The sequence below is a fragment of the Sphaerodactylus townsendi genome, linkage group LG07 (genome assembly GCF_021028975.2).
Source record: "Sphaerodactylus townsendi isolate TG3544 linkage group LG07, MPM_Stown_v2.3, whole genome shotgun sequence".
Lineage (NCBI taxonomy): Eukaryota > Metazoa > Chordata > Lepidosauria > Squamata > Sphaerodactylidae > Sphaerodactylus > Sphaerodactylus townsendi.
The window spans coordinates 107664076-107689078 of NC_059431.1; the positions used below are offsets into that span (position 1 = coordinate 107664076).

The 25003-nt window shown below is 45.4% G+C and overlaps 1 protein-coding gene across 6 annotated transcripts in view; it reads left to right on the plus strand.

Moving 5' to 3' along the window:
• Nucleotides 1-25003, plus strand: part of ZNF462 (zinc finger protein 462) — a 180994-nt gene that overhangs the window by 89030 nt on the left and 66961 nt on the right. For 4 of the 6 annotated variants that reach the window (XM_048504814.1, XM_048504815.1, XM_048504813.1 and 1 more), the window contains 4 exons: nt 5018-5270; nt 8596-14084; nt 16688-16852; nt 18839-19122. In XM_048504814.1, the coding sequence (XP_048360771.1) occupies nt 5051-5270; nt 8596-14084; nt 16688-16852; nt 18839-19122 (6158 nt within the window). In that variant the 5' untranslated portion in view covers nt 5018-5050. The remainder of the gene's footprint in view (nt 1-5017; nt 5271-8595; nt 14085-16687; nt 16853-18838; nt 19123-25003) is intronic. The other 2 variants (XM_048504816.1, XM_048504817.1) reach the window with 2 other exon arrangements.

A 25003-nucleotide genomic window follows, 5' to 3' on the forward strand; every position in this document is an offset into this window, starting at 1 on the left:
TAACTCTGCACATATTCTATTTCGGGCCGTCAGTGAAAACCCTCCTTCCAGTTTTTAAATGGTATATTCTGGGAAATGCTGGTTTAAAGTAAACTTTAGAGCAATGTTCTAGGTTACAACCAAGACTACTAGAGCTAGAAAGGCTGTAAATATTTGAGTGACTAAAAAAAGCACACACACACACAAAACTTGTGTTCCATTGATCTAAAGGGGATTGTCCTAGCCCAGTGAGCTTTTAAAAAAACTGATATAAATATTTAAATAAATGAACACTTCTCACTATATCACAAGCTGTTCCTGTACCTCCCTCAGTTGGGTCATTGTTTTGATGGGGTGGGAAGATGGTTGCTACTTGATTAAAAAACAAACAAAAGTCTCTTGGGTTCTTTCCATACTAGCAGTATGTAGCAATAAAACATCTCCAAAATTTCTATATTTGTGGACTGTGGGTTTTGCCACATTATGGTGGTTTTATACAACTACAACCCTTTGTCGGGCTCTTACTGTTCATATCCCCAGAATCTCCCGAAATTCATTTGCAACCTCAGATTGTATAAACAGAATCAAGTTATGAAGAACTAACCACTTCTGCGCAGGTTCATGATGACTGCATAATTTTATTTTGATTACCAAATTTTGAGTTCATTGGCACAGACTTTAGGTAACTTGGTTGGAGAATTTTATTTGCAGAATATGCATGGTTCTGGTAATCGCCACACGGAAATGTTGCGACGGCTGCATTTCTCATTATGGACAAACATGCCGATATTGTTTCCATATATCTCTCTTTCATGTGCCTCTTGACAGCATATTAACATCTGCAGTGAAAATGAGCTCCATTCTTCGGCTGACAGATGGGTCCCTCTGCTCTTTATCTCCCATAGACAAAGAAATACAGACGACATATTTCAGATTTTCTCGATCACTTAAACCGTGTTGGCTCTTTGGGGGATTTCCTCCTTCTTGAAAGATTTGAACCATGACAAGAAATGCTTAAAGAGCAAAAATCAAAAAAGGTAGTGTCATTTGATTTGGGTGGAAAAATATGAAATCGAAGATCATTGAGAAACATCTGGCAAAAATTGCTGCTGGACAAGACTACTTACCTTGTGTATGACCTGGGACTGCTTTGTTACAATGAGAACCCATTTTGAAACCTCTGGCCTCTTTTTAATTTTTTTTTAAAAAATCAATCAATGGACACAAAGCTCCAGGAAGTTCCTCTATACAAGCCCCATCATGAAGCTCCCATTCATTTCAGTAGGAGTTACACAAGAGAGCTTCCTGGAGGATAATCCCCATTCATATTTAGTGAACATCAAATTGCTCTTACAGTGAATATTTAGCCAGAGCATTGAGACACAGCCAGGCCCACGTTAGCGTCCTTGAAAAGTAACCATCTCAGGAGGTGGTAGCGTTCACCAAGAGCAGTTTTTCCAACGTGGCTTTCCGCAGAAGCTGAATTATCTTGTGGAGAAGCGCTTAATCCCTCTCCCCCCCCCCAATCCCATTTCCCCAGCCAACTTTTGCAAACAAGAAGCAACAGTCAAGGGAAGGCCATTTGTCACTGGTGTTCCTGAAAGCATCAACGTGCTTGAAGGGAGAGCGTCTCCCCCTCCTCTTTTTCCCCCTCCTTTCCCTGCACAATGGAGCTTTCAGAGAACCTCTCTCCAAAAGGAATCGCTCCAGCCTTTGTGCAGAAGGGTGTGTCTATTGGCAAGGCTTGCAGAGGCAGACAGCTTGGCTGGTGATTAACAAAGGTCATTAGACTTTGGAATCTGGCAGGCAGAGTCAGATGGTATGTCTTCTGTGCATAGAAGAACGACTCCCAAGAGGTTCAGGCTTACTGGAGGGCTTTCCCCTCCCTCCTTCCTCTCTGTCTCTCTCCATCCTATTTTGTTTTAAGTCACGCTTGCTCCATCCGTTGGACAGTTTTGGCAAGCCTTTAGCATCTGGCAGTGGTCAGCGTGGTTGGGACGTTGTGTGAGATAGGAAAAGGAGGTCCACCATGAGACATTTTGTCCATGGGTTTCCTCAGGGAGGAGAAAGGTGTTGGGGGCCGGCAGCAAGGCTGGCCGCTTCAGGCGGCTCTTCTTTCCCTGAAAGGGCTGAGAAGGAGGTTCTGCTCCTCTTTGTGCAACTGATTCCTTCACACCAGCCTTGCAAATAAAAGAAGAGAAGAGGGGAAAAAAAGAGAGAGAGTGGTGTGCTGGAGATGCGGCTGAGGATAAGTGAAGCCATGTTGCGTGCTGGCAAGAGTTGCTGTGAGCCTGCCTCTCTTTCTGAGTGCATGCCTTGTCTGAGGTAAAATGGCTGCGCTTTCTCTCCTAAAGCTCAGAGGACTAGGGCAGCTTAGTGAGTCTTAAAGCTTCAGTGACGCAGGAGCTCATATCTCTTGGAAGTGTGATAAACACATTCGGCAGAGCTGTGGCTGGCTGGGCTCAGATGTGAAAGGGTTAAACTTGAGGGGGGGGGGAGTGAGGTTAAAGGATGGGCAATGAAGACTGAAGGATCTGCTCACCCACCCCTCCAGCCCCCAGCTTTCTAAATTCAGGAGTTGTCTGCTGCAAGAGAGAGAGGGGGAAATTGTTTTCAGGTCTAATGGACTGTGCTAAAGGAGGCTTGTGGGGTGGGGCCTCAGTTGCTCCCTGCTGTAATTTGATCCAGAGCAGATAGCAACCTCTTCCACACAGCCTGGTCTGGCGCTGGCACAGAAAAGATTGAGTATCTTGATTGTTGCTAACTTGGTTTGCTGAAAAGGAGGCAGTGCCAACGCTCATTTCTTTTCAACGCAAGGAAGGGGAAGGGTGCGAAGGGGAAGGAGAGCGGGGGGATCGAACAGTGCCATGTTCAGAACCCTGTCGGTGGAGATGCCTGTCTGCTCCTGTTGTCCAAAGAGGATTGCGGTTGTTGTCATTTCAAAGCAGGCAACCAGAAGGGGCTTCACTCCGAGGCAGAATCCTGACAGCAGTGCCCTTCTTTATTTACACTGACAGAATGTGGTTGGGACTCAACTTGCTGCTGCACAAGTAACTTCTCTATTACTTTATAGTAAGAGGATGGAGTTTTCCTGAGGACAAATTTTTGGCTGTGTTCCATCTTGTGGACTTGTGGAGCTCTTAGATTTAATACGACCTTGGAGCATGTAAGGGGACTTTAAAAGACACTATCAATTCATTAATCTACTATAAAAAGACCTCTTCCACCAAAAGATGACAGTAGAATTGTATATCAGTTGACCATTTCCTGGACCTTCTTTGTTCTGGAATGCTCCATTTGGGTCCTAGTGACTTGGGGACAGAACTAGGTAAGCATTAGAACCCAAGCACAGCATTCTAAAACTGAGAAGACCCGGAAACGGCGGATTAATATACAATTCTACTGTCAACTTTTGGTAGAAAAGAGTATAGCTGCCCCTGAATCCATGCCATCCTAGAATAAAATTATCATATATACTCACATATAAGTCGAATTTTTCAGCACATTTTTTGTGCCAAAAAAGCCTCCCTTGACTTATACGCGAGTGAGGTGTATTTTAAAAAATATTTTAGGGTTTTTACTTTGTCGGCTGCCAGGGGGTGCACTTTTTAGGCCAGCGGCACCAAAATTTCAGAGTATCATCAGGTGACACTCCTGATGATACCAGCCAGGTTTGGTGAAGTTTGGTTCAGGGGGTCCAAAGTTATGGACTCCCAAAGGGAGTGCCCCATCCCCCATTGTTTCCAACTAGCTTACAGAGCTAGTTTACAGGGTTTTTTTGAAATAAATATTCAAAAACATTTAAACTACTGATGCCTCAATTAATGTAATTTTATTGGTACCTACTGGTACTTCTTTCTGTTTTAATAACACCCACCTACATCTTTTATGTACACTTCTTTGCACAGAACACTAAATATTTTTAGCCTGACATAATCTTCTCCTCTGAAATATGGGATAACTGGTTTAACCGGTGATATTCCGAACTTCCATAACTACTTTAAACTAGTACTTGTTTGCTGCTTCATATAACAAAATATAGAATCAGATCTAGTGAGCATTACAAATTATCAGATTCCCATTATCCCATTGAGAGACCTCTACATGATGGAAGAAGGACAAGGTGTTTTATGCTCTCTAACTGGGTCAAAATTTTAAAATAAGTCATGCATTAGACAGATGCTGTAATGCCAAAAACATGTTGTAAGGGTACATTGCTGGTTAAAATATTTGCAGTGAAGTTGTTGTGTATTATACTTGACAAGAAGAGTTGAATTCATGATGAAATTCCCCCTGTCCCAGTGACAAAATAGATTAGGTGACTTGGGTCAATCATTATCTTTTATCCTACTTCACAAGGTTGGTGTGATGATGAATTAGAATGATACACGCTATATAGACCACCCTCATTTTATTGGGGAAAAGTGTATAGAAACATATGATCAACAAATAGTTAATTGAGTTGTATGTCCAGGTTTTATGAAAGCGTTTCAAAAGACACTCACTTCACATAGCTTTTGGATTTTTTATGCATACATATTATTGTTCAGTGTCTTTCTATTATGTTTCCTTCATTCTGCTGTAACATCTGTCCACCTCCAACGAAGGTTGACATATAACGAGGCTTGTTCACACAATAGCTATGAGTCACATGTCTTGGTATTTCCTAGAGTTATGTGAGATGCCTGCAAGAAATCCATGGGTGTTGTGTGTGAGTGAAAGTAATTTTTTGAAATGTATTCCGACAGTTGCTCAGTACTAAATTTGGAGCACTATAATAATTTCATAGGTCATAAAATCATATAATAATTTGTTTCATTAAACTGTGTTTCTGTGGATATGTGCTTTGGGGACGTGCCAAGGCTTAGTAGCATGTAAAAGCACCTAGGTTTAGCCTCCACCATCTTCACGTAAAGGGATCTACCAGCAACCCAGCAGAACCGCTGCCAGTCAATTATATTGACCTTGACAGAACAATAGTCTAAATATAAGGCAGTTCCCTGTGTATTCAGCTACTTCTTTGTTTGTCTTCTTTCAGGATTTCCTAATGTAAAACTTACCATCAAGGACTATGGAGGTGCTGCAGTGTGATGGCTGTGACTTTCGAGCGCCATCCTACGAAGATTTGAAAGCTCACATTCAGGATGTTCATACCGCTTTTCTGCAGCCAACTGATGTTTCTGAGGAATCCCCGAGCCAGTCGAGGTTTAGTTCTATGAATAGTGGTGACCAGACTGAAGTGGAATATTCTTCTGTAAAAGATGAATTTGCAATTACAGACGAGATGGCAGGTAAAAAAATGTGCCTTTCCCACCTCTGCCTTTGAAATATTGCTTTGGTCAATTTAGGTTAAATTTTTGCTGTTTCGATGCAACTCCATGTTGCGTTATCTACAACAGTGTCCAAAAATGTGGCGGTGGTGTTCAATTGCAGTGGCTCCCACAAGTTTTCTCACGTGCTCTCATCAATGGATTTGCACTTGATCATATATATAGGTTGGTTTCAATTTCTGATCAGAAGTGAAAAAAGATCATAGCCCTAAGTTATACTTTTTCCTCAGTAACCATGGCTTGTAGTTCCTGACTAACTTCCAATCCAAATCAAAAACCTTTATCTATCAATGGCCGTTTCCGCATGGGCCAAAAACGGCGGCCTAGGGGCGGTAAAAACGCCGCCCCCAGGCCGCCGTTCGCACAGGCGGCGCTGCTGAAACGCAGCAGCGCCGACCTGGCTGCCCTTCCCCTCCCTCAGGGCGGCGTCAGGCCGCCCTAAAAAACAACCCTTTAAAGGGTTGTTTTTGAGGGAACAGCGTCTTCCCAGCGGCGCGGTGCGAACAGCACCGCCGGGAACACGCTGTTTCCCCTTCCCTCTCCCACTTACCTCTCGCTGTCATCGTCCTGCTGGCCTCCTAAGTCCCTCCCTCGCTGTCCTCCGACCCCTGGAGGTCGGAGGGCAGCGTGGGCGGGGCTTAGGAGGCCAGCAGGACGGCGACAGCGACGAGGTAAGTGGGAGAGGGAAGGGGGAAGAGGTGGCTCCGTGCGGAGCCGCCTCTCCTGCGGCGGACTCTGCTGGGGCCGCTCGCACGCTTACGTGCGAACGGCCTCCACCCCCACGCCGGCAGAATTCTTGCCGGCGTGGGGGCGCATAGAGGCCCATGCGGAAACGGCCAATATAAAAATCTAAACGTGTGTTTGTCCCTGATGGTCTCCCTCAGAAGCTGCTGGACGGATCGCCCCCAAATTTTCACAGGACGTCCCTCCCCATTCTGGGCAGGTAATTGGACCTTCAAATCGCCGAATGTCCATACCTGAGCCAGGTAAAACGTCTTTTTCCTGGCGCACCAGTGTTTAACTGTCACCCTTAGAATGTTCGTGCAGCATGTCTGTGGCCTGAGGGGTTGGTATGCCCTTAGAATGTTCGCTCAGATGACCAGAGATGAGCAGTGAAAACAGTAAATAGGTAATACTGATGAGTAATACGAGTGGAAGTGAAACACATACGCACTTTGCCGTGTGAGACGTCAGGTGGGGTTCCCCCCCCCCTCACACTCAGGTAACTATCACTCTCTGTGCCTCACCCACTGCTACCACACAACACACATACTCTCATACACATCCAGCTCATCCTCACACACCTCACTCTGCCCTCCCTCACATCCAACCACCACTTACTTACTTCCTCACCCATATTCACCACAGCTGTCTTTTACTTAAAGTGAGCTGGAGTTTGCCTTTTTCTTTTAAGACAATCTGCAGGGTGGGGGCGAACCAACACTACCGGCTCTGCTTCTTTTGCACATGGCCCTTTAAGAATCCAGGGAGCTGGCCTCGATCTGAGCGCTTCACCACCCTGCCTCTGCTGCCTGACTGGGATAGCCTGCTTGCCCCAGTTCTGCCTTATCCAAGCCAGGACTGTGCATGTCAACCAGCCTCATGGACAGCGGGATTCGCACTCTGGACAGTTCCGTTGTGGAATGGAAATGGTTACCTTATATCAGGGGTCTTCAAACTATGGCCCTCCAGATGTTCATAGACTACAATTCCCATGAGCCCTACCACTTGGCCATGCTGGCAGGGGCTGATGGGAATTGTAGTCCATGAACATCTGGAGAGCCATAGTTTGAAGACCCCTGCCTTATACTAAAAAAACAAGACACCACCATATAATGATGTGCATTGAAAAGGGAAAGAGGGATTCCACTTGACCACCCCAAAAGGCTACGCTGGGGATCATTGGAACTGCATGGACATCTGTGTGGGTTGCGGACTGTGATGAGAAGGACAATTGCCACAGCAACGCGTGACCAGGCCCGCTAGTTAGGCATAAAACCAGAAGTACCACACATTCCAAGTACAATAACAGGATCATTGTTACACATCAGGTAGAACACGGATTAAAAATGTGGCAACTGCTTCAGAAATTTCTACATGAGAGCTGTTCAATAGCTTAGACATTTTTAGTTTGTCTGAGAAAAACATAAATTCTGGAGGTAGTAAAGCTCCCAGATGGGTTCTAATATCATTATACCTCGAACAGTAAAGCAGGATATGAGGAATTGAGTCCATAGTGTAGGGACAGTACCGACAACCACGCTCACTTTGTGGGATGTTAAGGAAACGACCTTGAAGGTAGACAGAGGGGAATGAGTTGCACCTTGCTCTGGTCACGACCCATCTGCACTTATAGTTAACAAGCTGTTCTAAATATACAGCAGGGCTAGATTTCTGGGGTGTGATCCCAAAGTATACAGGGGAACAAGAGCTTTGCTCAGCACTCAGGAGAGATTGGTATTCCTGGTCATACAGTCTGGTCTTTTCTGACTAACTTAAAAGACTCCTCTTCCCCATGCAGGCATTTCCAGGAAAGTTGAATGTATTTTAGGACAATAATGTGAAACGGTGTATAAAATGTATGTCTCTACTCTGCTCTCCCAGCCCAGTGAAGTGATAGTGACATATATTGAACCATGCAGTTTCTCTGATGGAATGGCATTTCCATTTATGAAAGAGGATGCAGTGATTTCTGCCAATTTCCCCCTCCCATCGCAGACCCCCGACTTTGCCAACTATGGTGTTCCAGAGGGCTTGCTGACCTCCAGGAACAAAATATCAGGGGGCTCAGTAGACTGCAACAGGAGAGAAAGGCTACTCCATGGAGTCTGTAGGTAGTTGAATACATACCAGAGTTTGCTAGACTCTGAAATTTTCTCAGCCAGATAGGGATATGTATTGATTTATTGTATTAGTGTGTACTCAGTCATCTATTTGTAGGTATATCAAGGGAAATGTAAATTAACCCAGCATCTTATTCCATTATTATTTCAAATACAGTAATTCACTGTTCCTTTTTTGTTTTGTGTTTTAAGTATCATTTTTCAGTAGCTCCTATCAATTGTGCACAGTATATTTTTGTGCGAACTCATATCAATGTATGTGTTTAACCTCTGACCCTATCTAGAAAAGAACCGTAAGTGGCAGGTCAATTTTATTACATTGTGGAAAATAAATTATAAAGTCAATGCTTACAGCAGATATTTTTTTTCTGATTAGGGAACTGTAACAATGCAGCATTTTCTAATTTTTTTAAATTTCTTGATTTTGTTGTGTTTTTTTTCAGGACAAAATGCGGCTCAGCTGGGGACTGGAAATTACTATAGCCATAGTCAGAGTTATTATAGCCAGCATATGCTCTCGAAACCAGCAAGCAAGTTTTTCCAGTGCAAATTCTGTGTCCGCTACTTCAGATCCAAAATCCTCCTCATAGAACATACAAGGAAAGTGCATGGAGCTCAGGCCGGAGGCGGATCCCCAACTGGATCACCGGGTGCTGGATCCTTAAATTACAACATCATGATGCACGAGGGCTTTGGGAAGGTTTTTTCTTGCCAGTTCTGTACCTACAAATCTCCAAGACGTGCAAGGATTATTAAACACCAGAAGATGTACCACAAAAACAGCCTGAAAGAGAGCTCTGCTTCCCCTGCTGCTGCCGCCGCCGCCGCCACCACTGCTGCTATATCTGAGTCAGCATCTACATCTGGACCAGGGCAGGACTCTTGCAAAGAACTTCCTGCTGAAGTTGTGGAACGCAGCATCTTGGAGTCTATGGTCAAGCCTTTAACCAAGTCAAGGGGCAACTTCTGCTGTGAGTGGTGTAGTTATCAGACACCTCGAAGGGAACGCTGGTGTGACCATATGATGAAGAAGCATCGCAGCATGGTGAAAATATTGTCCAGCTTGAGGCAGCAGGATGGGAACAGTATGCAAGAGTTATCGAGCAAGGGTCCGCCGAGCCCCACCCAAAATTCCAACTATATACCTATGAACGCTTCTGGACGGGAGATGCCAAATGCAAATGTCTCAAACTTCAGGGGCTCTATGAATAATTCTCTTGTCAGGTCCAACTCTTCTACTTCTTCAAAGTTTTCTTCTGTTTCTTATCCTCACATGAAACATAAGGCACCTCACAACTCGGGCATTGTTAGTATGTCTGACAGATCCCGTTACGGGATTGCTGACATGACGAATTCTTCTGCTGATATGGATACGAATAGTATGCTAAATGACTCAAGTTCTGATGATGAGCTGAATGAACTAGACAGTGAGAATGGGTTGAACTCCATAGATCACCAGGCTTCTGGACTAACTGCAGAGCAGCTCATGGGATCTGAGGGCCACAAATTATTGGAAACAAAGGGGATCCCATTTAGGAGATTTATGAACAGATTCCAGTGTCCTTTCTGTCCTTTCCTCACCATGCATCGGCGGAGCATTTCTCGCCATATTGAAAATATCCATCTCTCTGGAAAGACAGCAGTATACAAATGTGATGAATGTCCTTTTACTTGTAAGAGCTCCTTCAAACTTGGGGCTCATAAACAGTGTCATACAGGGGCAGCGTCAGACTGGGATGCAGTAAATTCTCAAACCGAGAGCATTGCTTCTTCATTGAATGAAAGCACAGTATCCTACGAAGGAGGCAATATAAATGGCAGGAAGTCTGGGGGAATGATGGATTCCATGCAGCAGCAACAACAGTCTCCACAGTCCAATTCACAACACCCATATAAATGTACCATGTGCAATTATTCCACTACTACTTTGAAAGGTCTTCGGGTTCATCAGCAACACAAGCATTCATTTTGTGACAATTTGCCAAAATATGAGGGGCTATCATCCAATACGCCACAAGAAAGTGAGCCTGACACTCATGCTTCTCCCAGCACTGTGAAGAAAAGCCAGACCTCAATTCTTGGACTGTCTTCTAAAAACAATTTTGTAGCTAAATCTTCTAGAAAGATGTCCAATGACTTTCCTCTAGACCTATCGCCCGTCAAGAAGAGAACGAGGATTGATGAGATTGCTAGTAATTTGCAAAGCAAGATCAATCAAAACAAGCAACAAGAAGATGCAGTGATCAACGTAGAGGACGACGAGGAAGAAGAGGAAGACAACGAAGTTGAGATAGAGGTAGAACTGGACAAGGAAGAAGAGCAAGCAGAGCAATTGATGGAAATTGCATCATTCACGTCCCAACAAATGTGGGGAAGAGATGCTGTTGAATCCCAGAAGGACTCGGGTTACAGAAACATCCCGCAGGATTACCACTCCACAAATGGTGCTGAAATTGAGTTAACTATCTCTGAGGATGAAGAGGACTATTATGGCTCTTCAGTTGGCTTGAAGGACCAAGGTCTGAATTCATCGGTTTTGGGCAGCCAGTCGAGTATGTACGGATCGGATCAAAACAATGAAAATTCTGACTACGGCGATTCTGGAAGGCTTTATTATTGTAAACACTGTGACTTCAGCAACAAATCTGCCAGGAGTGTTAGTACTCATTACCAACGGATGCATCCGTACATTAAATTCAGCTTTAGGTATATCCTAGATCCCAATGATCACAGTGCAGTGTACAGGTGTCTTGAATGTTACATTGATTACACAAACTTTGAAGATTTACAGCAGCATTACGGCGAGCATCATCCTGAAGCTATGAATGTACTAAACTTTGACCACTCTGATTTGATTTACCGATGCCGCTTCTGCTCGTACACCAGCCCGAATGTTAGAAGCCTAATGCCGCACTACCAAAGAATGCACCCAACAGTTAAAATTAACAATGCGATGATCTTCTCCAGCTACGTGGTTGAGCAGCAAGAAGGGTTAGCCGCAGAGTCGCAAACTCTGAGAGAGATCTTGAATTCTGCCCCGAAAAGTCTGGCGACGTCCACTCCAGTTGCGCGCGGGACGGGCATGTCTGCTGCTTTCAGCAAGAACTCTTCGAAAGGCGATAGCCCTGAATCTGACAGCCAGAAGGAGTCCTCAGTAAACAGTGTTGTGGTTTATGATTGTGACGTGTGTTCGTTTGCAAGTCCTAATATGCATTCTGTCTTGGTACATTACCAGAAAAAGCACCCTGAAGAGAAGGCTTCGTATTTCAGGATTCAGAAGACAATGCGTATTGTGTCTGTCGAGAGGGGCTCGGCTCTGGCTCAGATGGCGTATGAAATGGGATCGCCTGTTTCCCCCAAAATGTCCAGCATGCCTTCGCAACTGCCACCTCCACCACCCCCGGACCTGCCGACAGAACTTTACTACTGCAAACACTGCTCCTACAGCAATCGGTCGGTGGTCGGAGTTCTGGTGCATTACCAGAAAAGGCACCCGGAGATAAAGGTTACTGCAAAATACATTCGGCAAGCCCCTCCCACTGCAGCCATGATGAGATCTGGGGAGATGCCTCCCGGTATCCATAGGCCGCCCGGATCTATGCAGCAGCTGAACAGGGGCAATGCCGGGAGCTCTGCCGCTGCCACGGAGAATGAGATGTTCTTTTGCCAGCACTGTGATTATGGAAACCGGACTGTGAAAGGCGTGCTCATACATTACCAAAAGAAGCATCGGGATTTCAAAGCCAACGCGGATGTGATTAGGCAGCACACTGCCACCATCAGAAGCCTCTGTGATCGTGGCCAGAAAAATTCACCCGGAGGCCTGCGGATTCACACCTTGAACGCCGAACGAGAAAAGCCGAAGCTGAGAGCTCTCAAATGCAGGCAGTGCTCTTATACCTCTCCCTATTTCTACGCGTTGAGGAAGCATATTAAAAAGGATCACGCAAGCCTGAAAGCCACAGTCACTTCGATTTTGCGGTGGGCGTTTTTGGACGGCTTAATAGAAGCTGGATATCACTGTGAATGGTGCATCTATTCTCACGGTGAGCCCAGCGGCTTGCTCGTGCATTACCAAAGGCGGCACCCCGAGCATTACGTTGACTATACATACATGGCAACGAAGCTGTGGGCGGGGCCAGATCCTTCGCCTCCAGCCTTGCTGATACCATCAGAGATGAAAACGTATAAATGCAGAGACTGCATTTTTGAAGCCTCTTCCATATGGGATATTACTAATCACTACCAAGCTTTTCACCCTTGGGCGATGAATGGGGATGAATCAGTGTTGCTGGATATCATAAAGGAGAAAGACGCTGCTGAGAAAGCTAATCCAGCTTGCAACGATGCTGGAGCCGGGATGAATTCAGAGGACCAGATAACAGCATTAGTACCGCAGGTGGATCACGATGCAGAGTACGCAGAGGATGCAAACCTCCCCCAAGACAAAGCTATCCAGATCACCTCTGCAAACCCTGCAATATCTTCAACCCCGTACCAATGCACAGTGTGCCAGTCAGAGTACAACAATTTGCACGGCCTCCTGACTCATTATGGAAAAAAGCATCCTGGGATGAAGGTGAAAGCTGCGGATTTTGCACAAGACGTAGACATCAACCCGGGAGCTGTGTACAAATGCAGGCATTGCCCATACATTAATACACGCATTCATGGTGTCCTTACACACTACCAGAAACGACACCCTTCAGTCAAGGTCACGGCAGAAGATTTTGTGCATGACGTGGAGCAACCTAATGACATGAACCAGAATGACGTGGAGGAGACCAGCAGAATTTTCAAGCAAGGCTATGGTGCTTACAGGTGCAAATTGTGCCCTTATACACACGGTACTTTAGAAAAACTCAAAATTCACTATGAAAAATATCACAACCAGCCTGAATTTGATGTGTTTGCCCAGTCCCCTCCTAAGCTATCTGCCTCCGTGGAACCTGAAGTAGTCGCTGAAATTAAGCCCTCTCCAGAAATTGTCCCCGAGGAAATCATTGGAGATGATTCTGTGCCACTGCCTCACTTCTCAAGTTCCCATTTGGTTTCTCACACTGTGTTCCGATGCCAGCTCTGTAAGTATTTCTGCTCGACCAGGAAAGGGATAGCAAGGCATTACCGGATCAAACACAACAATGTCCGGGCACAGCCAGAGGGCAAGAACAACCTCTTCAAATGTGCTCTGTGTTCCTACACAAACCCTATCCGCAAAGGTTTGGCGGCACATTACCAGAAGCGCCACGACATCGACGCGTACTATACTCACTGCTTGGCAGCTTCGAGGACTGTAAGTGACAAACCGAACAAGGTGATCATTCCATCTCCCCCCAAAGAAGACTCTCCTCAGTTAAGTGAGGAGTTGAGGAGAGCAGTGGAGAGGAAGAAATGCTCTCTTTGCTCCTTCCAGTCGTTCAGTAAAAAAGGAATCGTGTCCCACTATATGAAACGGCACCCCGGCGTCTTCCCCAAGAAACAGCATGCAAGCAAGTTGGGAGGTTATTTTACAGCCGTGTACGCTGACGAGTATGAGAAGCAGCAAGAGCCACCAGAGGAGAGGAATGATTTTGAGAAACCTGAAGTTGAAGCTGAGGGTCAGGAGATGGAGTGGCTCCCCTTCCGATGCATCAAGTGTTTCAAACTCTCCTTCAGCACGGCTGAGCTGCTGTGCATGCATTACACGGACCACCACAGCAAGGACTTGAAAAGAGACTTCGCCATTCTGGGGAGCGGCCCCCGCTTCCAGAACCCCGCTTTCCAGTGCAAGCACTGCGACAGCAAGCTGCATAGCACAGCGGAGCTGACCGCGCACTTGAACAGTCACAACGAAGAATTCCAGAAGCGTGCCAAACGTCAAGAGAGGAGGAAACAGCTTCTGAGCAAGCAAAAATATACAGATGGTGCATTGGTGGATTTCAAACAAGAGCGGGTAAGGATATGTTTTCGCATTTTGTATTGATATTTTGTTTTCACATTTTTATATTTATATTTCCTCCTCTTCCGCCCCCAGGAGATTTCTCATTACTAGCGTCCAGATGCACATTTCCTTTGGCATCCGAACAGCCACAGGCTCACCAGTGACTTAAGAGTGCCAGTATGCCCTAAGTCAATTAAACATTGTGGCTTGATTACACCCCCTTCCTTTTATTTCTTCCACCACTTCCTCAAACTCCTGGCATGGTTCTCCCTCCCTCCACCTCCTCCCTTCCTAATTCTAAAGCTAATTTCTCTTTGGCAACAAATCCTGTTAGACTTCTAGTGTGAGAAAATGACTGCTTTTTCCCCCCTTTGCTTAAGTTATCTCCTCCCCCATTCCCAAGTATTGGTATCGCTAAAAGAATGTTGTTAACAGTGTCATTGAGAAGAAATGGCAGCATCAGAACTGTGTGTGTGTGTGTGTGTGTGTCTGTGTGAAGTGCCATCAAGTTGCAGCCAACTTATATCAACCCTAGCAAAGGGCTTTCAAAGCAAGTGAGGTGTCTTTCTATTGCCTTCCTCTGCGGTCTTCTTCAGAGGTCTCCCTTCCAAGTATTCACCCTGCTTTAGCTTCTGAAATCTGATGATATCAGGCTACACCATGCTGCCTTCCTTCACCACATAATCATATCTATCCCTTTCAAATCCTTGAAAGTCATTGGGTTTAGAACATGTTTCTTGTGGGCTTCAGTTTGAAGACTTTCTTGTTTTACCAATTTCATCTTGGAACAACAACTTGGAGGTTCACATGCAGTCAGTGTGTAAAATTTTGAATGGCACGTGAACTAATGAACTAACAAATAGTTGGTCAAAGAGAATATCAGGTTGTTCCTACCCACCCCCTCCCTCTGCTGGCCTTTAGATCGGGCGCCTGTTTTTAACAACTTCCGTTGTTTAAATCTGTATTTATTTTTTTGTACCTGCTGCTTAAGTTTTTAATGAGTTTAAGTTGTATTCTTGTAATGATTTGTTGATTTGCTGTCTTAAGAGAACTGCCATTTTGTGAGCCGCCTCGAGCCCTTCGGGGGTGAGGCAGCTTATAAATCTAATAAATAAATAAATAAACAAATAATAAATACATCAGTGAATCAACAGCAGTGGATTTCAGTCGCAAATTTGCTAGGAGTGTTTTTCTCACTTTATGATCCTCAGAGTGTTTCTCGTTTTGTTGCGGTCCCGTTTTTAAGAGAGTCTATTCTGTAGCATGATAGTAAAGGTGAGGAATGATAGGAGTGGAGAGATATAGATAAAGGGTCGTGGAGGTCAAGATGGGGAAGCTTTGGTTTCCTAGCCAGAGGTGCTGAATAGAATGTCCAGGAGTAGAAGAAAAAGAGCTGGTTTTTATATCCTGCTTTTCTTTTCCTTTGAGGAGTCTCAGGCCTCTTCCGCACACGCAAAATAATGCGTTTTCAAACCACTTTCACAACTGTTTGCAAGTGGATTTTGCTATTCCGCACAGCTTCAAAGAGCACTGAAAGCAGTTTGAAAGTGCATTATTCTGCATGTGCGGAATGAGCCTCAGAGTGGCTTCCCTTCCTCTCTCCATAGCAAACACCTTGTGTGGCAAGTAGGTTTTACAGAGAGTTCTGAGAAAATTGTGACTGGCCCAAGGTCACCCAGCGGGCTTCATGTAAAGGAATAGGGAATCAAACCTGGTTCTCCAGATGAAGAGTTCCGCTCTTAACACTGTACCATGTTGGCTCCAGTGGGCTGACTGCCTAGAGGACAGGTCTCAGTCTACCCTGGATGAATGCAAGCTGATCTGATTTTAGAACTATTTTGAAGCACGATTCTGAAAGAAGGAAAGGTTAGAAAATGTCTGCGCTGCTAAATGTTTGTTTCAGGTCCTTGCGTCATTCAGATGCAAAGGGCTTGTGTGTTGGTTTTACAGGGATCATCCTTTCAGAGAGTGTTTATGGATATTTGCCTCGGTTAAGTCAGTTTCCTTCTGCATGAATAAAAAATCATTTATGAAGAATGTATACTTTCTGTCAGCTCTTTGGACAAGCAAGTGTACCTGCTACAAATGCAAAACCTTCACCACGCGTCCTCCGGCCACTGCAGTATTCCCTCCCCAACTGGTTTGCACTGTTAAGACTGCACTTCACAGCTTCAGTCCTGCGCATATTTACCTGGGAGTAAGTCTCTATGAATACAAAAGGACTTATTGCTGAGTAAACATTTGTTAGATTGCACTATGCCAGGGGTCTGCAACCTGCGACTCTCCAGATGTTCATGGACTACAATTCCCATCAGCCCCTGCCACCATGGCCAATTGTAAGCCAGTTGGCCATGGTGGCAGGGGCTGATGGGAATCGTAGTCCATGAACATCTGGAGAGCCGCAGGTTGCAGACCCCTGCACTATGCAATCATTCAGAAATCTTTAAACAACTGCCTTCAGATTAAAAGTGTTCTGCCACAGTGATTTGCATATTGTACCCCTATCAGTATTGTTTATTTTATTTTACACTGTAGTCTCGTGGCCTGGTTGTTTAAAAGATCTGCAGACCTTCCTGGGCACAGATGTCAGTTTCATATATTGTGTTGCCTTGCAGCCTTTTGGTAACTTGGAAGAAATTTCAAAGCTGAAAGAGAGAAAAGTTGTAGGATACAAATGCAAATTTTGCGTGGAGGTTCATCCAACACTTCGAGCCATTTGCAACCATCTCCGTAAGCACGTCCAGTACGGGAATGGCTCCGTGGTGTCTGCTGCAGTCAAGGTGAGTAAGTTTAAGAGTGAACTAGTTTGGGAACTAAAGCTGCAGTTGCCTGCGGGAGGGCGGGGGGTCGAGCCAGTTTTGTCATTTAATTCTGAATCAGACGGCACATTATGCTAGCTAACCACATCAAACAAGAACAACACTATCTCCATTCCTTTCCCCCCCCCCCCAATCTGCATTTCACTTCCCGCCCCTCCCATGCATGGCAATACGTTGAGATCCAAAGATTCACCACGCAGTCCTACGCAGAGTTACTTCTGCTTGAGCCCATTGATTTCACTGGTGCTGAAGTGTTCAGTTGCTAGTCAGGAGAGCATTTTGCGGCTGCTCTGAGTTGCCGTTATGCCTCTCCTCCCCTCCCACCCCGTAATCTCTTCAGGAAAGGAGTACAAAAGCACTCATTAAAGTGAGTGTACTTTTGTGTCCTGTATCTTAATATAATTCAGTGAGCATGGTGTTATATAAGGTGGGTATCCAGGTCTGAGTGTATGCCACAGATTCAGCTTCCTTAGAACCTCACTCTTCTCTCTTTCTTTGCTGCTTGCTTCAAAAAGCAGTTCTCTAGTCCTCATTAGGTGCGAAGATCTGCAGGTGTGTGGGGATGCAGTGGCTCATGGAATATCAAAAGCCGGAGAAGTTGGCGAATGAGGTTTCCAGTGCTGAAGGGCAGGACCCTGGTGCCTTGTGCAGTCTTCTCCTTCCCACTAGCTAAAGTTAAAAAGAAATACACAAAATAGCTCAAGTGGCAGAATTAATGACGCTAAAATAAGAGAAAGCCCACTCGTTTGCTTAGTTGGTGTAATGTATGCATAATTCTGCTTTACCTCAGATTTTTTGCAAACTTGCTGCAGATTAGTTTTTTTTTTCCCCAGAGCGGATCGTGCACAGTTCTTTGTGCATTTTCCATTTGCAGAATTCACTCAGTTCACAGAATTAATGTTATCAACTTTGGTGTAAGCTACACCATGAGGGTGGGGAGTGACAGCGTGGGGGTGAGGGGGATATATTTGTTCATGAGCAACTAAGTCAGAGCTCTTCAAACTATGGCCCTCCAGATGTTCATAGACTACAATTCCCATGAGCCCTACCACTTGGCCATGCTGGCAGGGGCTGATGGGAATTGTAGTCCATGAACATCTGGAGGGCCACAGTTTGAAGACCCCTGAACTAAGTGCTTGTAAATGTGAGTTCGGAGAATTCTGTTGTGTGAACTAGGTTATAAATGCGGGACTGGAACCATGTTAGCGTATAAGAGTTCTTGATCTTCAAATGTCATGACAATTTCAGAATCATATTTTTGAGGATCCTTTTGAACTCTGAAGTTTAAGACCAGGACATGTATGTTTTCTGATGGAAAGAGATTACCAGTTCATAGAATTTCATCCAAAAAACAAAGACTAGCTATCTCCCACAAATTCTATCAAAGGGATCCAAATACAGGAAGAATTAAACGGTTGTTCTGCACAAAGAAATTCCATTTGGACAGTTTTTAGTATTTTCCCTTTACCTCCATTATGTGATATTACAACAAAGTTTCTTGATTTGGAAAACTCTAGGTTGATAGGCGATGTATAGCTACTTAGCAAAGGCTCAAAAACTATTTCGGTTCTGTATAAAATTGAAGAATTTTCACCAAATGTGGAGCAGATAATCTCCCCCAGTTTTATATTGGTATGCTTAAGGATGGAAAACAAGCACTCTTAATAAGGAAGACTTCATTTCTTTAGAATGTGCATTGGTTCCCTCCAATGAAGTGAACCATCTTGGAAAAGTGATATGTTCAAGCAACGCTATTTCATGCGGCACCAGGGCAGTTTGGGGAAACCTTCCTGCCTACAGGGATATTTTCTGAACCTGATTGTACCTGGAACTGTAGAGATGCTACTTTTTAGACGAAAAAATTCGACTTCCGTAGATTTAAAGGTGACAACAGAGCAGAAGGGAGAGAGAGAATTGATGGCTTTGGGGGGCATATGTGTCTTTTAGCAGGAGGCTGAAGATCCTTCACATGCAGCTTTCTTGGAGGGTATTGAGGGAGCCAAAGACCCTGGCAATGTTGCCACTGTGGAACTTGCGGAAGCTGACTCTGGACCATCACTGGAAGATGAAACCAGACCTGGTGGCTACCACTGCAGCCAGTGTGACCGGGTTTTGATGTCTATGCAGGGTCTACGATCGCATGAGAGGAGTCACTTGGCACTGGCCATGTTTACTCGCGAAGACAAGTACAGCTGCCAGTATTGTCCCTTTGTCTCTGCTTTCAGGCACAAGTAAGTTTGTACTACTTAACATTCTGTTACCAGTTACCAGGGTTTGAATCTTACCAGGTTTTCTGAAGGTAAAAGAGGGAAGAGGGGCTCCTTGGGACCACAAGGAATCCAGTTCCAGGACTTCTGGGATCCAAATAAACAAAAACTGGATGGGACTGGAACTTCAATGAAAAGAGAGGGGTTGGGGGAGGTCCAGTGGAAAAGCTGGTAGAATCCATCCCCATGTGTTAAGAAATATGCTTAAATGCCAATGCTCATGTAATGTTTTTGAATGTATTTATGTTCAGTGGAGTGGCCAGAATAGCTCTGATTAACCCAACATTGTCAAAGCTTATAAGCTAAGCAGGGTTGGCCATAGTTAGTACTTGGATGGGAGACCACCAAGGAAAGTAGGGGTTGCCCTGCAGGAGAAGGCACTGGCAGGGCACATTTGCTCGTCTCTTGCCTTGAAAATCCCATGGTCCTGGGGAAACCATTAGTAGGTTTTAACTTGAAGAAGAAGAAGAATTTGGATTTATACCCCACCTTTCTCTCCTGTAAGGAGACTCAAGGTGTCTTACAAGCTCCTTTCCCTTCCTTTCTCCATAACAGACACCTTGTGAGGTAGGTGGAGCTGAGAGTGTTCCGAAGAACAGTGACTAGCCCAAGGTCACCCAGCAGGAATGTAGGAGTTCGGAAACACGTCTGGTTTACCAGATAATCCTCTGCCACTCAGGTGGAGGCATGGGGAATCAAACCTGGTTCTCCAGATTAGAATCCACCTGCTCTTAGCCACCATACTACGCAGGCTCTCAACCACGCTGGCTTGATAGCACACAATTATTATTAATCAAGTTAGCCAACAGGAAAGTGGGCTGGATGACGTTTAGCCTTTGCCCTTTAGTTCCATAGGATTCCTTACAGTGTTTATTTTTAAGTTTCCAGAACTCACAAATGGTGAGCTACCTGCAAAGAATTCCAGATATTACATTTAGTGGGAGAAAGGGTCTGTCACTCAATGAATATGGAGAAGGTCCTGGTAACTCCAATTAAAGGATGTCAGGTATTAGAAACCGCCTATGTCTGATGCCTGGGAGATCCACTACCAGTTAGACAGCATAGGACTACATAGTTGGCAACTATTTTGAATTGTAAACAGACTAAAATGCAGTGGCAGAAGAACAGTTTTTAAGCTTTTTAAAGCATCAGAGACTATAATAATCATTTTATTATGTAGCATGTTGCGTAGCTTAATTGTAAAATAATTATCATTACAAAAATAATAGAAACTGCCGTGCTAAACTGCACACTGAAGTGTGCTAACTAGGAAGTAAGACATACAACTGAATAAGCGTGTACATTATTGTGTTCATAGCCCTTTTTGGATACCGAGATTGTGCATATCAAGAACCAGCTAACCATGTGTATTAGGAGTGTGACTGCCTGCAGTCCTCTTGATATGGTCCGTGCACATGTCATGGCCGCGGGGGAGAGGGCAGGACTTTCCAGCCGCCAGTGTGGGAGGGGGTCATATTGGCGCCGACCCCCTCCGTGCGCAACCTGGGGGTCCACCTGGATTTGTCTCTTTCGATGGAGACCCAGGTGGCCCACACAACCCGGGTTGCTTTCTTCCATCTCCGCCAGGCCCGATGGTTGGCTCCTTTCCTCTCCCAGGCGGACCTAGCCACTGTGATCCATGCAACGGTCACCTCCAGGTTAGACTATTGTAACTCGCTCTACGCGGGCCTTCCCTTGCGTTTGATCCGGAGACTAAAACTGGTTCAGCATGCAGCGGCGCGTTTGCTCACAGGCAGCGCCATCTATGATCATATTCAGCCTGTGCTACGCCAGCTGCATTGGCTCCCGGTAGAGTTCCGAATCATCTTCAAGGTGCTGGTGCTGACCTTTAAGGCCTTACGTGGCCTGGGACCCTCGTATCTTCGAGACCGCATCACCCCATATGTCCCTGCACGGCCTCTCCGTTCTGTGGAGGCCAATTTATTAGTGGTCCCTGGCCCCTCAATGATGCGGCTGGCCTCCACACAGGCCAGGGCTTTTACGGCTCTGGCCCCGGCCTGGTGGAACACTCTCCCTCCGGCTGTTAGGGCCCTGCGGGACCTCAGTGAGTTCTGCAGGGCCTGTAAGACGGAGTTGTTCCGCCAGGCCTTTGAAGGGACCAGCCGCTGAAATGGTGCCCCTAGTTGGCTCCTTACATCTGAGCCTGTCATCCTGGGACTCGTCCTCCTCCTCTGGGGAGAATTTTTAAAAATGGGGTTGGCCGGACGTCTCTACTACTGTTATTACTGTTGTTATCGCTGTTTTAAAGGTTTTAGTCATCTATTTATACTAATTATTTTATGTTGTACACAGCCCAGAGCCCTTCGGGGATGGGGCGGTATAAAAGTTTAAACAATAAATAAATAAATAAATCTGAAAAGATAATGGGCAGATCTATACTTGAGACTCTGATTTTTCAGGGTTCTGGTTGGCATGTTGCCAAGCTAAAAACCCACACATTGCTCCTGTCAAACATGATGGGAACCCATTCTGACAGGATCTATGTAGGGTTGCCAGCATCTTGGCATAAAAGGATTGTAACTTCTGAAAAGGGGCTATATTTTGCTACAAGAGCTGGACAAATCACTTACAAACGTGCATCATCTCTGGAAGATATGGTTCATCACCTTCTTGTTCGCTCTCAGCGTGTAACTTTTTATTTAATTTAGGGTAGACAGTGGTTAGTTTAGTTTAGGCCAAACAGAGTTAGTTTAGGGTAGACAGTGGTTACTGTTTTGGTCACAGAAACCAGGAGTTAATCATCTGAGTGGAAGACACATGAACCCTTGGCCACAATCCAGCACAGTGTCAGATTGTGTTGAACTACAGGTTTGGTATGTTAATTTTTCTCACTGCAAAATTATTATGGCTACGATGGTACACAGGGGCAGCCTGATTTGTGAATGCTTTCATGCATCCTTACCTGGAAGCAAGATCTAATGAGTTCAGTGAGGCTCACTTTTAGTTTAGGACTGCAGGATGCTCTTTTCCTAATAAAAATATTTGTGTTAATAACTTTTAATAGATGTGCTAGGGAACTAACATTCATAGTGCAGAAAGCAGCAAGCTGAATTGACATCTGATGGGAGGGTCTGTCCAATTTTCTTCATGCCTGCTTAATAGCTCACTCATTGTTTTTTTTAGAAAAAGGTTCAGTGAGAAGACTGTAAGACAGTTATTACCCTCTTTGAAGTAGATGCCTTTAACTTGCTCCCCTCGACATCTGAGCCTTTCTCCTCTCACACACAATCCCACCATTGACTCATCAGCTGTGGATCCCTTCAAAAGCACACTTTGGGCTTGATGCCAGCCTTTCTGCCTCTTGCTTTCAGGAGAACACTGTCCACCATCGTTCTGTTGTCCACCAGACTGAACAGTGAATCAGAAGTAGGGAATAGTTTTACTCTTCTCCCCCCCCCCCCCCCAACAGGTGAAGGTCTGTTATGGTTCTAAAGGTAACTTGTGGTGCCTCTTGGTTCTTACCGGTTAGCAAATGGTGTATAGCTGTGGTGGTGAACCTAAGGCACTCCAGATGTTTATGGACTACAATTCCCATCAGCCCCTGCCAGCATGGCCAATTGGCCATGCTGGCGAACCTATGAAATTAACACTCCATGAGCTGTTTGAGTCGCAGATTTCCTACTGAAAACCATATAAAACCAACTCCGATCAGTTTATAGCTGGTCCAGATCTCAATCCAGAAGCCTTCCCTTTCAGTATGGGTTTCTCATAAAAACAGATATGAAGGAGGTTGTCTTTATTTAACTGAAGAAATGGTAAGGTATAGTTTAATGTACCTATTACAGGTGTGGGCAGTCTCACCTCAGTGTCCTCTCTTGCAGACCCCTTCCTGCTACCTTGGACCAGTGCTGCATGGTCATCACTTGTCTCAGGATGGACTGCAGGAGAGGAGTTAGTACCTTCTCCTCCTCTGACTGGAAAGTTTCCCATGCTGCAGGAATCTCACGAGCCTTCTTCCTCAGTCTCTGTTGCAGGTGTGACGACCCTATGCTTTCAGTCACACCAAGGAAATTTTTCCCTCCAAAAGATAATCAGTCTGTCCCCTCAGGAACCGAGTAGCCCTTAACTTAATGAACGTAGCATGTGAGGGATAATATATAGGTATACAAATCTTGTCCCACCTTTCTTTCTTTCTTTCTTTCTTTCTTTCTTTCTTTCTTTCTTTCTTTCTTTCTTTCTTTCTTTCTTTCTTTCTTTCTTTCTTTCTTTCTTTCTTTCTTTCTTTCTTATTTATTTATTTATTTATTTATTATATTTATATACCACCCTCCCCCGAAGGGACAAGATTTGTATAGTTAAAGGTAGGACAAGATTTATATACAAGATTTGTTTGTGTGTATATATATATAGATAGATACACACACATACACACACACACTATTCCTTGTCAGAAATGATTTGGCACTAGAGACATTGCATAGTTTTAAAAAAGACTAGAAAAAATTATTAAAACTATGTTTTTTGGTGTCATCACAAAGAGAAAAAAGCAAGCTTCAAAATCAGGCAGTTTCTCCTCTTGCCCTCCTTCCATAGGCGCTGTTGGCCTCCGTGCCTATCTCGACCTTGGATGAGGCATCCGCCGGAGCAGCTGATTAGATCCCATTTGTACTGCTTCATGTTCCTCCCAGCCTCCCAGAACTACCCCGTTGTGACCTACCCCCCTGTCCCAGTTGGGTAACTTCCCTCTCATTTGCGCAGAGGCGTAGCTGGGCCAAACTGCGCCCGGTGCGCAGAGTGTTTTTTTCCGCCCCCCCCCCCCGCCCCCGCGGCACACACACACACACCAACCCCCTTCCCACAGTTACCAACGTTCCTTTTCTTTTTGTAGTACTTTACAGTTCAAGGAGAAAGCTGCCTGACGAACTATACTTCCCAGGAAACCTTGTGAGCCCCAAGGTCTCTTGGGAACTGTAGTTCCTCAGGCAGTTTTTCCCCTGAACTGTATCTAGGCCGCTTTTTTCAGCCTCAAGAAGTACTACAAAAAGAAAACGAACGTAGGTAAGTGTGGGAAGGGGGTTGGTGTGTGTGTGTGTGTGTGTGTGTGCGCGCCACGGGGGTCGCGGGGAAAAGGGGGAGGGGCCAGGGGGTGATTTTGCGCCCCCCCCAGGCGTGCGCCCGGTGCACGACGTACCCCCCCATCCCCTTGGCCCTCCGCCACTGCATTTGCCCCATCCCTCTTGACCACTTTCCTGTGGCTCTTCCTGTAGGGGCGGGGCCTCACTAGGCTCCTCATGGCACACTGGACTGCCTCCAGCCGACTGCCGCAGTTCTAATTGAGGCAGGGACAGATAGCCTACCACTGATTGCCCTACTCCCTGCTGCTTGTACTGAGTCTGCCCTGCCCTGAAGGGCAGGAGAATTGGGCCTTGAAGGAAGGTCTCTGCCTACTCTGCTGCCCCAGGAATCTTCAATGATTGAAAGCCCATAGCATGACAAGCATGTGGAAACAAATATTTATGAGGCTTGTCAGCTTTGGAGAAGAGCCAAGACAGATCAGGAGGCTGAACCTGACAGACACTGAAAGGACCAGAGCTTTTCCTCTTCATATGGCTGATGTGGGCATTGTGCACGCATCCTGTTGTCAGGTGAAGGAGCTGGCCAGGTAACTGCCGCTGACAGGTTGCCTTCCTTGACTTGATAGAGCCAGGAGGGAGGAGGAGGAACAGGCAGCATCAGACAAAATATACTCAGGTATTCCGCTGCCTCTTGTTGTAGCAACACGTGGAAAGAGAAGCTAAGGCTGCGATCAACAATGTGACTCCTCAGAGTACATATATGGTTATGCTGTTCAAGCATGAAAATGATGCTGCTTTCACTGAAGAAA